The 13,962-nt window shown below is 44.2% G+C and overlaps 2 protein-coding genes across 2 annotated transcripts in view; both read left to right on the top strand.

Annotated features, from left to right (window-relative positions):
• MAPK7 (mitogen-activated protein kinase 7) overlaps positions 1-1,045 on the top strand; it is a 35,321-nt gene extending 34,276 nt beyond the window's left edge. The window contains exon 8 of the mRNA XM_083470735.1: positions 1,033-1,045. The gene's annotated coding sequence lies outside the window, so the exon portion shown is untranslated. The remainder of the gene's footprint in view (positions 1-1,032) is intronic.
• Positions 252-10,074, top strand: LOC310692503 (uncharacterized protein). Its single transcript, XM_083473449.1, has 2 exons — positions 252-3,434; positions 8,612-10,074. The coding sequence occupies exons 1-2, from the start codon at positions 2,498-2,500 to the stop codon at positions 9,664-9,666; spliced, it is 1,992 nt and encodes a 663-aa protein (XP_083329575.1). The 5' UTR covers positions 252-2,497; the 3' UTR covers positions 9,667-10,074.
• The last annotated feature ends 3,888 nt before the right edge of the window (positions 10,075-13,962 follow it).

Here is a 13,962-nt window from a genome sequence, read left to right as displayed (position 1 = left end):
AAACGATGCCTTTCTGAACATCTCCAAAACTGCCACCTTGACAACAGCATCATTTCATTTTTTATTTTAGCAGCAGAGGAAGGCAGAAGTTGAAACGTTTTGCCATTGGAATAAAATGTTTCCTGTTAATCGCAGTGAGCCCAGTGTGTGTGTGTTTGTGCAAAGCCAGGATTAGTCTCCTTAGCTTACTCTCTGCCAAAGGTATCAGCAACTCTGGAGCAGCGTTGGCTAACTTGCGGCCCATCCCGGTGTTTGAACTACAGCTCCCATCATCCCTGACCGTTGGCTTGTGCTGGCTGAGGCTGATGGGAGATGGAGTTCAAGAACTTCAGGAGGTACAGAGGCGGCCCTCCTTTCCGGGCTGCTCAGATTCCTTTCTCTTCTTGTAAACAGGACGAAGCGAAATGGTGTCCTCAGACAATTGCCAACAGCACAGCTTTGTCTGACAAGCATCTAAGGGAGCTAGAGGGACAGATCCCTGCAGAAACTGTACCCAAAGAGACTTGTTATACCTGGATGCTTCTGGGAAAGGGAGGGTGTGGGTCTACTGATGACACCTCAGGGGAGGAAGATGTGATGGTAGAAAGGTATCAGTCAGATCAGCCTGAAGGCTTCTCCTCAGATGATGGGTTGGGTCATGTTTTCAGAGGTGAGTGCAGGTTGTCTGTGTGTCTGAACAGGGAGGCTGTTGTTTAAGTTTTGACATCAGTGCACCTTTCTAAAGGCATTTGTGGCTCAGTTCTTCCTTGATCTGTTATATTTACATCTAGTCTTGGGAGGCATCAGTTTGGGTGTTGCTTGTTTGGATGCTTGGAAGACGTAAGAGCCGTTCTACTCCCTCCAGATTTCTGGAATAATTATGATGCATTCTGAAACAACACACATATAGCGCCCACTATAGTGCGATAGTCATTCACACAGAATTTTACAGGGAACCAACTCAAAATAAGTGAATAATGCTATATGCACAGTATCTGAGCGCAATAACGTTCAGCTTAAAAATCTTGCTTGAGGCAACCTGCTGCTGGGCAGATGTTGCTGGACTTCAGTTCTCAGTACTCCCAGCTAGCATGGCCAGCCATCAGGGATGATGGAATTTGTAATCCAACAACATCTGGAGAGCAACAGGCCCAAATGGCTTCCTTCAGCAGAACTTGCATTCTATAGTTCATTTGGAGATTAATGTTTTCCCACGAATTGGTTTGGCATTGCAGCCAGCCTTGGCAAATGCTCTACTGAGTCACCCGCTAAGGCTGTAAAGTATGCATTGATTGATCAGTCAAAACTTGATTTCAGAACTTCATTTTGAGTTTTAAAAATTGCCTCGGGGTAATTCCAGTGTAGCAAGATCACCATGTGATAGTTCAAATATTAGGCAAGTTAACAGAAGCTGGGTTTATCCACAGCTGTTAGTCTTGGTTGCAAAACATGACCTCCACATTTAGATGCAGTCTACTTCTGGAGAAGATCAGGTACTGGGGACAAACAATGCAGCTGAGCTCCTGTCTTCGTGTCCTCCCTGTGAGCTTTCCAGAAGTATCAGCCAGCTCATTTTTGTAAACAGAAAAACGGATTAGCTCTGCCTTCCCCATCCTGAAAACACCGAGTGTCACATAGGATGATCAGAGGTCTTCCACAGGTCAGTTGTTATGGGAAAGAAACATGTTAGATGCCTTTTCTTTCCAGATTAGATGCCTGGTTAGTGAACAGTTTTGTTTCCCAAGGTGCAGGTATCAGGCTTTCTTTTGAGCAGTGGCAAAATGTGTTCCTTGCATGGGGAAGATCCACAGCATATTCAATTCATGGGATCCTTCAAAGTCCCCTCTGTTGTGCATTCATGTTTATTTGTGCTCATCAGGGTACTGCCGTGGTTATATGTGATGCTGCTCTCAATACTATTTGCTTCCACAAAAGTTTTGAAGAGAACATGCTGCTTTGTTCCCAAACTTTGCTCACCCCGTAACTTCCTGCTGAAATCTTGTGTGTGTATATTTTCTTCACCTTAGCCCCACACCGCAACCCCATACATCTGACGCTAAAAGGGGGGACTTCCAAGTCAGAGTGTGTGTGTCAGATGAGTCAAAATTAAGTCCTGAAATCTCTGCCAGGGCTTATCCACTTTTCCTCTGCTCTTTCCAGGCATGGCCCACACTTTAAAGCACAGCGTCCAAACACCCTTTCCCTGCCACTCTGGTGCTTTCCCAGCAAAAACACGCTCTTTAAAATTCAACCAGCGCAAACAGCAACCCGCAGATAACCTGAATTGATGTTTGCTCTGATTGAATGCTGAAGAGCAGGGGGTTTTTTTGTGGGAAAAGCTCTGGAGCAAAAAAACCACACTGGGACACAGAACTTTGCTGGACAGAGAGGCAAAGGCAAGTGTGGGTAAGCCCTGTGCTAAGCAATGGGAAGAGAACTGTAGATCATTTGCGACTGGCTAGCTTTCCCCATCTATGTCTCCGATCTTCTGCAGCTGAGTCATTCTCTGTTGCGGTCCATGTCCAATCATTCTTCCCTGGTGAGCGAGTTCATCTTTGTCGGTTTCTCTGGGCTGCCGCACCTGCGAATGCTCCTTTTTGCGCTGGTCCTTTCCATGTACACTGTGTCGCTCGCAGGGAATTCCATCATCACCACCGTGATCAAGTTAAACCCGGCCCTCCACACCCCCATGTACTTCTTATTGACGAACCTGTCTCTGTTGGAAATATGCTACACCACAGCCATTGTCCCCAAGATGCTGGCTAACCTGTTGTCGGAGAATGGGAGGATCTCTCTCTGGGGCTGCGCTACCCAGATGTACTTTTTCACCCTCTTTGGCATCACGGAATGCTGTCTCCTTGCTGCCATGGCTTACGACCGCTATGTGGCCATTTGCAACCCGCTGCGGTACAGTGTTGTCATGAACCGAGGCGTCTGTGCCCAGCTTTCAGTGGCCTCATGGTCGGTGGGAGTGATGGTTGGACTGGGTCAAACGAACTATGTCTTTAGCCTGACCTACTGCGGGCCCAACAGGATCAACCACTTCTTCTGTGACATCCCTCCTCTCCTGACACTAGCATGTGGCGATACTTCAATGAACGTTGTTGCAGTCTATATGGTGGCTGTACTTTTCATCACGGCCCCTTTCCTTCTGATCCTCACGTCCTATGTATACATCATCACCTCTATTTTGAGGATGCCCTCAGCCGAGGGCAGGCGCAAGGCCTTCTCCACTTGCTCATCCCATCTCATCGTTGTCTCCCTGTTCTACGGTTCAGGCATCATTACGTACCTTAGGCCCAAATCCAGCTACTCGGCGTCGAGCGACAAGCTGCTGGCCCTGTTCTACACAGTTGTGACCTCCATGTTGAACCCCATAATCTACAGTTTGAGGAACAAGGAGGTCAAAGTGGCCCTGATGAAAACCATGGGTAGGAAACTATGTTGTGTGGAATGTAAAAAGTGATTGTCGCTGGGATGGTACCACCCATATAATAAACTTTTGAATAAAACTTTTCTGACAGAAAACCTGTTTTCATCTAAATTCTTACCACACTTGCTGAGGACATGTGCCTCTAAATAGCCCCAAGCTGCTTCCCTGTGTTCAGGAAACATAAATACTGCAAGGAATTGAGCTCAAATGCCGGTTAAGGCAGGGGCAGGGCAATCCAGATGCTGTGGGATGATGAATCCTATAAATCCTAACCTTCAGCTACACTGGCTGAGGTTGATCTGAGTTGGAAGTCTTACAACATCTGGAGAGCTACAGGTTCCCACCCCTATGCTAGGGGAACTGCCTCCCACAGAGATTCTGGCTCTGTGTTACTAGATGACAAATTATGGTTGGGTTGGTAGAGACGACCCAACCAGCACCCTAACCAGAATACCAAAAGGAGGTAAGCGTAGGTAATGCTCTGATCATTTAATCTGCACCACAGAATGCCCCTGTTAGGTACTTTGGGGAACAATGGAGATGGATCATGGTTTTTCAGATACAGTAATCAAGGTTCATTGGGAGAAACATGACAAAGTAGACAAATTATTAACTATAATTCTTGCCAGGCACACAGGGGCAGAAGAGGGGTCATGGTGCACTTGTGTATTGCATACCTCCAACATCTTGCTGATCAAAATCAGGACCCTCGTTTTCTGGTTCTGAGCTCTCGCAGGAAGGAGCTGATTCACATGAGAGCACGAGACCAAAACACAAGCATCCTTTGCTTGGACATGGACTGGGAAAGTGAGGACCTGTTGCCTAGAAAGTGCGAGACAAAAGGTAAATGTGGGTAAGCCCTAAGTAGAGAAGCTGGAGATGGCTGCTTCTTTATTTCTTTGGCGATCACTCGTAGCTGAGTAAGATTGTCTTCCATAAACACAGTTTTAACAGTGAGTCCGCAAGTGATAGTGGAGGCCAATTCTGGATCCACACGTCCTTCCACAGTGGGGAACGTAGGTTTCTGGATAGAAGTTGATCATGGTGAGGGTTTGCCAAGTGTGCCTTCCTCTTAGCACATTTCTCCCTTTCATCCTGAGTTTGAGCGTCTTCAGAGCCCACAACATCTTTGGTAAAGGCTGTTCTCCAGTTGGAGTGCTCACAATATTTCCCAATTGTTAGTGTTTATACTACATTTTTTTAGATTTGCCTTGAGAGAGTCTTTAAACCTCTTTTGTTGACCACCAGCATTACGCTTTCCATTTTTAAGTTCGGAATAGAGTAGTTGCTTTGGAAGACGATCACCAGGCATCCACACAACATGACCAGTCCAACAAAGTTGATGTTGAAGAATTATTGCTTCGACACTGGTGATCTTTGCTTCTTCCAGTACACTGGCGTTAGTTCGCCTATCTTCCCAAGTGATATGTAAATTTTTTTGTAGACATTCATTACCCTTAGCAATGACCTTCCATAACTGTTTCCATAACCGCTTCAACATAATCTCCTCACAGTTTTATAACTGCTCTGGGGCTCATTCAGAAGTTGACTGAGCTGCATCTGTAGGCACTTGTTTGTAAGGACTCAAAATACATAGACTGGGCTTGGTTTCAGGCTCCCTAGGTGCGGCCTTTTAAGCTTGTGAGAGAAGTAGCTGAACTGTGGGGAGCGTAAGATGCACTCTTTACAGGAGGGATGCTGGCCAAACTACTTTATTTAGAACAAACTCAAACACACATGCAGGGGTGCACCTAGGAGTTGGTCAGGTCAGGGCCAGGGGGAGCACAAAAACCGTGACTCTCCACTCTGGCTCAGAATGGCTAGGAGCCTGCCTGTCTGCTCAGAAAATGGGCTGATGGAGGAGGAGGAGGGGAAGCAGCCCAGACCGTGATTACCATGGGAAAGTCACTGGTGGGGCATGAAAGGAAATGAATGAATGAATGAATTTATTAATACGGTCACAGACCAGCATCAACACACACAATATCACAGATCATAAAAAATAATAATATCAGAAATACAGAGGACAATTTGAATATAACAAGGATTTAAATATAAAAAATTAAAATTAATTATTGGCATGCCCCCCTGTAATTAACATTTAGGGGTTTGGTCATTATGGGATACCACTTGCTTCCTGCAATTAATTGCAGACACACAGAATTTGGCTACATTTAATGTAGTCTTGGGATTCTTGTCCTCTAGCAGTAGTTTTAAACTATGGTGTTCCGATTCTTTCCTGGACTTTTGCAAAACAGGTGTAATAAAAGTCAAACGTATATCCTCATAAAGATGACAACGTAGTAGTACATGTGAAGCAGTTTCAACTTCCAACGAGCCACAAGGGCAGACCCGTGCTGTGTATGGTTTACCTTCAAATCTGCCCCGAAAGGAAATGAAATGAAACCTTTTTGAGTTTCTTGTCCCCATTCTATTCCGGCTTCAGAGGCCCCAATACAGGTCCTTGTGAAGGGTACAAGGGAGCCTAGGTACGCCTCTGCACACAAGACATGATAAAAGCCTACAAAAAGAAATCTCTCTTCAACAACCTGAAGGACTAGTCTTTACAGCTCCTGAACTCCCCCCCTTTTTTGGGGGGGGGGAATGTGGACCAGAACTGCTTCTGACTTTGGTGAACTTGAATACATAAAACACAGACTGCATTCCCTTAACACAGTGTTTCCCAACCGGTGTTCCGCGGCACACTAGTGTGCCGCGAGATGTTGCCTGGTGTGCCGTGGGAGGGAGGCGGGCGAGTCGGGCGGCGAGAGGCGGGGCGGCGGCGGCGAGGAGAGGCCGCCCAGCGCGGGGCTCTCGCTGTCTGCCTGCCTGGCTGCCTGCGTGGCGCTGACGTCACGGGGCTGTAACGTGCCCCACATAGGCACACGCGGGGCGGCGAGCGAGCTCCCTCCCACATCCCATCGCTGCTCGCTTCGGCCGGCCTACTGGGCTGTCGCAGGCGGAAGGCCTGCGCATGCGCGAGGTTTTCGCGCCTTCGGGATTCCCTTCACGCCTTCCTCCTCCCGGGTCCTTGAGAGCGCGGGAAGCGGCAGCGCGAGACCGGCGTTGAGCCTGGTAGGTATTGCGCTTGCAAAGGCAGTCATTTGGGAAATGAAAACTTGCAAAGCAAGCAACCAGTTCAATCTGAAGTACGTGTATGCTTAATATCCTGTATCTGAAACCTGTTCTGCCCCCTCCCCCACACTTGGTGCCATTTTCATCTACACATGCAGCAGAGTAAGTTGACCCAGAATAGTACCAATTCAGATGGCAGATGGGAGAATGACAGTGCTGAATGCTTTCCCATGTAGAACAGTCCCTGCAAATAAAAACCTAGCATATTTGGAAGAGGGATGCTAGCCTAACCATTACCTTCTATGCTGTTACTATTTTTTTATTTTTTTTTACATAAGTAAAAAGTGACCTTTCCCCATCTGGCATGGTGGTGTGCCTCGAGATTTTTTTCATGAAACAAGTGTGCCTTTGCCCAAAAAAGGTTGGGAAACACTGCCTTAACATTACAGGGAGCAGCTTCTGGAATTAATAATTTTCCCAGGGCTGCAGCTTATTGTGCTGGGAAATCAAGCACACCTTTTTGTCTTATCATTGGTCACTGGAGACATAAAGAGATGTTTGCTGGCATTGCGGCAGAGCTCCGTCACCTGCTATTCCCTTGTGCTCCTCATGCTGGGACTTAAAGTGAAAGGCTGGGCTGCTGGAGGAACAGACTCTTCCTTGATCTCAAGGCGGATAAGAGGCATTCTTAAGTGAGACCTTTGGAGGAATGAATATGCGCCAGTCATTGCAAGTGTGTATTAGCTATTGGCTTAATGGGGCTGTTATGATGAAGCTCAAGGATGCAGGAAGCGGGGAACACTTGCCTATTGCTCCACTCTTTCCAGGCACAGGTCAGTGCTTAAAAGCTGCGGAGGGTTTTTTTGCTTCAGAGTTCCCCTGTGGAAACCTACTCTTCAGTGCTCAATCAGAGCAAACATCAATTTGGGTTCTCCACAGATTGCTGTCTGCTCCTACTGAGCTTTAGAGAGTCGGCTTTCACAGGCAAAGCTCTGGAATAATAATAAAAAAAGATGCTTGGACGTGGAACTTTAAAGTGGGAACCGTGACTGGAAAGAGCGGAGGAAAGGTGAGTGCAGATAAGCCCTTAGCTAGTACAGAGAGGAGCAAGGCTCCTCAATGGCAAGGTTATATGGTATGGGAGTGGTACATGGAATGTTCTGGAAAGGATGTTCAGGTGAATAGAAAGATGCCTTAGATGAGAATTCTCACAGAAAAATTCAAAAATCCTGTTTAGAACAAAGGCTTTATTAGGCCAAACAATGTTATGGAATGGAAAGGAAATCTTTGAGTTCTCCAGAATGCTTCAGCTGGCTAGGTGGTAAACACTCTTGCAGATCAGGAATTGGTTAAATATAAGAAAGCAAAGGATTAAACGGACACTTCTCCTACTGGAGAGTTTCAGAAAGTGGAGTCCCCCAAGGTTCAGTATTGGGACCTGTGCTTTTAATCTTGTTCCTAAGTGATGAGGTACCAGGTGTGAGAATTGAGGTGGCCAAGTTAGTTAATGATACTAATTGTTCAGTGCCATTAAAAAAAAAAGTGATTGCAAAGAGCTCCGAAGGACCTACTCAAACCGAGTGAAATAAAATGGGAAATACAATTACAGTGGTACCTCGGGTTAAGTACTTAATTCATTCCGGAGGTCCGTTCTTAACCTCAAACTGTTCTTAATCTGAAGCACCACTTTAGCTTATTGGGCCTCCTGCTGCTGCCACGCCGCTGGAGCACAATTTCTGTTCTCATCCTGAAGCAAAGTTCTTAACCCAAGGTACTATTTCTGGGTTAGCGGAGTCTGTAACCTGAAGCGTATGTAACCTGAAATGTATGTAACCCAAGGTACCACTGTAAATGTAAACAAGTGATGCATGTTGGTGCAAAATAAAAAATGAATAAATCTTAACCTCACATATTTACACATGGGGTCACAACTTCCAGTGGCTGACCAGGAAAGAGACCTTGGGGTTGTAAATTGATGGCTCAGTAAAGATGCTGACCCAGTGTCCAAACCCCATTGAGGTAAATGTGAATATTGGATCGTTTGCCCCAGTGTGGATCCCTTCACATTCTCTTACATTGAATTGTATTTTCCCATTTAATTTCTCACAATCCTGATTTGGAGAGATCCTCTTGGAGCTCATCTCAATCCCTACTATGTCTGCAGCATTCAACATGTTTCATGTGTCTCTTATGCTTCCAAACTCTTCCAGGAAAGCTCCTTTCTGAATGGTGAAATAGGGAATGGCACCCTAGTGACAGAATTTATCCTAACCGGACTTTCTGATCTCCCAGCTGTCCGCTTCTCCCTCTTTGCTGCCTTTTTGCTCATCTACCTGGTGACCCTGATAGGAAATGGTGCTATCTTGCTTGCCATAGCAGCTGACTCTCATTTGCACAACCCCATGTATTTCTTCCTCAGCAACCTTTCCCTGCTGGACATCTGCTGCCCCACAGCGACAGTGCCCAAGATGCTGGAGAGCCTCTTATCAGCGAGCAATACCATTTCCTTTGCTGGCTGTGTGCTGCAACTCTACTTCCTGATAGCCTTGGCAGGGACAGAGGTCTTCCTCTTGGCTGTCATGGCCTATGACCGCTATGTGGCCATATGCAACCCTTTGCGATACACGGTCATCATGAGCAAGAAGCTTTGTCTTCAGATGGCTGCTGGTACATGGGTCACAGGGTTCCTCAACTCCCTTCTACACACGGTGTTGACTTTCACTCTACCTTTCTGCAGATCCAATAGAGTCAATCAATACTACTGTGACATCCCTCCAGTCTTGGCCTTATCATGTGCTTCCACCTATGTGGCTGAGATGGTTGTCTTCATTGTTGGTGGGATTTTGGGTGTGGGGGCTTTTATGGTGACGCTGGTCTCCTACATCCATATCATCTCCACCATCCTTAGGATACGTTCTGCTGAGGGGAAACGCAAGGCCTTCTCCACTTGTGCCTCTCATCTTATGGTAGTGGGCCTCTTCTATGGCACAATCCTCTTCACTTACTTAAGGCCTTCTTCCAGCCACCATCCAGACCAGGACAGGCTGGTGAGCATGCTCTATGGGGTAATTACGCCCATGTTGAACCCCTTGATCTACAGTCTCAGAAATAAGGAGGTGAAAGGGGCTTTGAAGAGGGCAATAGTTCATAAATGCTTAAAGAGCAAATGTGTGGCTTAGTTATTTGTATTTCTCAGTTAAGTTGGAATGAGCGCATAAGTAATTCTGAGCCAAGGAAAAGTAGTACAGTATATCCAATTTTTGAAAGGGAAAACACAGGTAACCCTTTGCCTCAGTTTCCTGAGATTTTTTTGAATACCAAAAAGAAAAAAATTGTAAAACTCTCTCCCCCATCAGTCTCTCTAGACACCAGGAATAAGTAACTTTGAATTGGTTGAACATTTTGCTTGATGTAATAGGGAGACTTTTATTCTTGGTTCTCCTTGTGGCTCTGGTCATTTCAGTTAAAGGTCTATGTTTCTGCATATCTTGTGAGTCAAAGGATGTGGCGTGCCACACTGGTGTGGCAGTAGAGGATGACAAGTGTGGCAAGAATATCCAAGGACACTGAGTATTATGTTTTGGGTTCATGTTCATGGTCTTATGTAGCTGCATTGCTTAATACTTTCTGGATGTCCCATGAGCATATTATGAAGTACCGTATTTTTCGCTCTATAACACGCACCCGACCATAACACGCATGTAGTTTTTAGAGGAGGAAAATCCGTAGGCGTGCCACCCGTAGGCATTCCCTCCATAACACACACAGACATTTCCCCTTACTTTCTAGGAGGAAAAAAGTGAGTGTTATGGTGCAAAAAATACGGTAGTTGTGTTCTATGTTATAAATCAAGCACTGCTGGGAGGTTTTCCTTTCCCTTTTCCAATGTATTTCTCATCAATAAACAATCCAGTGTGGTGTGAGGTAATTTTTATTCTGAAAGTGTGGCCCAGAGAAAAGAAGTTTGAGAAACCGAAACCGACACAGGGGCAAATAGAGGAAAACGCCTTCACCCAGGTTTGGTTCCCCTTTATCACATACACAGCCCAACAAGAGAACAACGACAATCCGCCAACAGCATACGAATCAATCTGGCTAACATGATTCAAAAATACAAGCTCACACACAAAAACAGCTCTCACTAAAGCCAACCAAAGACAACCAAACACACCCTCAGCCACTATTTTCAAATAAATGTTTTACAAATTTTGAAATATCCAATGACTTCTCTTTGAAGACAGTTTGTAAGACATTACACAGAGCTATATTTAGCCGGTAAAGAAAATAAGGACAGAATTGTGGAATATTTAAAGCAGAATAATGTACCAAAATTTCCTAAAGAGAAAATTAATGATGTAAATGCACCAATAACAACAATGGAACTGCAACAGGTAATTAACCAAACAAAATTAGGTAAATTACCAGGGTCAGATGGTTTATCAACAAAATATTATAAAAAAACTACAAGATGGTGGCTCTTCCCACTGGAAGTTATATCCTTGAAAGTTAAATGCAAAAAATGAATGGGCAACCTATAAAGAGCTGTTAACGGAAGTAGAACAACACTTAAAAAGGAAAAAAAAATGAGGATATAAGACACTTAGTAACTGATAGGTTACAATACCACCAATTAAATGATATCTTTAACATGGATAAAAGGAATGGATTTAATAAGGAAATTTCAAGGTTTGAAAAAGATTTACTGGAAAATAATGTGAAGTTACTTTCAAAAATGTATAAGCTGTTGCTAGAATGGTATACTAAAGATGAAGAAGTTAAATCAGTAATGATACAATGGGCAAAAGATATTGGGCATAATATACAATTTTCATCTTGGGAAAAGTTATGGAGGGAAGATTTAAAATTTACAGCATGCTGTATGTTGAAGGAAAACTATATGAAAATGATGTATCATTGGTATCTAACACCTACTAAACTAACAAAAATGTATAGAAATGCTTCAAATATCTGTTGAAAATATAAGGAGGAAGAAGGCACCTTCTTCCATATGTGGTGAATGTGCAAAATAACGAAAGCATTCTGAGAAATGATATACAATGATTTGAAAAAAAATGTTTAAAATAACTTTTGTGGGAAAAAAACCAGAAGCTTTTTTTACTAGGAATTTTAGGTGCAGAAATACCAAAAGAACAGAAAAGATTATTCATGTATGCAATGACAGCAACGTGGATACTTTTGGCCCAGAGATGAAAAGAAGTTAAAGTCATGACCAGAGAAGAATGGTTGATAAAGATGATGAACTACGCCGAAATGGCGAAAATGACTGAAAAAATTAGAAACCAAGAAAACAGAAACTTTAACAAGTATGGGAAACATTTATTAGTTACCTTGAAGAACACTGTAAACAACTAAAAACTTTGGCAGGATTGTAACAACACTTGTAATCTAACAAGCACTATGGTAAAAATGGAATGCAGTTGAAAAAGATTGACAATGGAATCCATGGAGGGGGGGGAGGGAAGTGCAAGGATTCAGGAAATCCTATATGTTTATGATTATGCTTACTATTTGAATATAAATGTAAGTTGAAAAAACTGAATAAAAACATTATAAAAATAAAATAAAATATCCAATAACTTCATTTCTTCTCTTTCCATGGTTCATTTTACATATCTTACATCCCTGCAGATTTTACATTAACCATTCAAATCAATTTTCCACTATTACATCCATCAAGATTTATTTACTCTGCTGAATTTATCTTAACACTGCCAGCATTTTCAGCTGTACACACTTATTTTCCATATACTCAATAAACACGTTCCAGTCTTCTTTAAATGCATGTTCTTTTTGCTCTCTTATTCTGTAAGTAGAGTCCAAACACCTTTTCCCCCTTTGCCTCGCTGCTTTCCCCAGGTAAATCCATGAAAACCTGAATATGACTTCCCTTCCACCCTTTTCCTGGTTCCTTTGGTTTTCTACTACTCCACGTAATCCACATCTTTTTAATCATTCAATTTGTTATATGTTAAAAACTCTTATCTATTTCAACTCTGCTGGATGTACTTGAGATCTGCTAAGCTATGCATTTGTTTAAACTGGTTCTATAAGAATTGGTTCTATAAGAAACAGCAAAAAAAGCTACAGGTAAAGGAACCCTGGACAGTTAAGTCCAGTCAAAGGCATCCATGGGGTTGCGGCGCTCATCTCACTTTCAGGCTGAGGCAATTGGCGTTTGTCCATAGACAGCTTTCCAGGTCATGTGGCCAGCATGACTAAGCCTCTACTGGTGCAACAGAACACTGTGACAGAAACCAGAGCACACGGAAACACTGTTTACCTTCTCACCACGGAAGAAGAAGAAGAGTTTGGATTTGATATCCCGCTTTATCACTACCCTAAGGAGTCTCAAAGCGGCTAACAATCTCCTTTCCCTTCCTCCCCCACAACAAACACTCTGTGAGGTGAGTGAGGCTGAGAGACTTCAGAGAAGTGTGACTAGCCCAAGGTCACCCAGCAGCTGCATGTGGAGGAGTGGGGAAGCAAACCCGGCTCACCAGATTACGAGTCCACTGCTCTTAACCACTACACCACACTGGCTCTCACAGCAGTACCTATTTATCTACTTGCACTGGAGTGCTTTCGAACTGCTAGGTTGGCAGGAGCTAGGACAGAGCAATGGGAGCTCACCCCGTTACGGGGATTCAAACCACCGCTGACCTTCTGATCAGCAAGCCCAAGAGGCTCAGTGGTTTAGACCACAGCGCCACTCGCGTCCCTATAGGAAACAGTATAGACACTTGTTCAGAGGGACTCAGAATACATAGACTGGGCTTATTGTAAGACTCCCCAGATGTGGCTCTTTAAGGGAAGAGGGAAGTAGCTGAACTGTGTGGGGGGGGGGAATTGATCAGGTTGGCCCCCCTGCTAAGGGCAGAATGCCTGGACCAGAACCGTTTCAAACTTTGGTAAATTGGAAGACATAAAACATAGATTGCATTCTCTTAATATTACAGGGAGCAGCTTCTTGAATGAATATTATCCACAGGGCTGCAGTTTATTGTGCTGGGAAATCAAGGACACCTTTTTGCCTTATCATTGGTCATTGGAGACATAAAGAGATGTTTGCTGGCACTGAGGCAGAGCTCTGGCGCCTGCTATTCCCTTGTGCTCCTTATGCTGGGACTTAAAGGGAAAGGCTGGGCTGCTGGAGGAACAGACTCTTCCTTGATCTCAAGCCGGATGAGAGACATTCTTAAGTGTGAATATGCGCCAGTCATTGCAAGTGTGTATTAGCTATTAGTTTAATGGGGGTATTGTTCTGATTAAGGTCAAGGATGAAGGAAGCTGGGAACATGCAATGTTTATAAGGGTTAATTACACTCATCTTTTGCTGCACTCTTTCCAGGTACAGGTCTCCACTTAAAAGCTCCATGTCCTCCATTTTTTGCCTCAAAGTTTTTCCCACAAAAATATGCTCTTTAGCACTCAATCGGAGCAAGCATCAATTCGGG

The sequence above is a fragment of the Podarcis liolepis genome (genome assembly GCF_965112155.1).
Source record: "Podarcis liolepis genome assembly, chromosome: 13".
NCBI lineage: Eukaryota > Metazoa > Chordata > Lepidosauria > Squamata > Lacertidae > Podarcis > Podarcis liolepis.
Note: the sequence above shows the minus strand (reverse complement) of the source record. Positions and strands in the feature narration are given on the sequence as shown.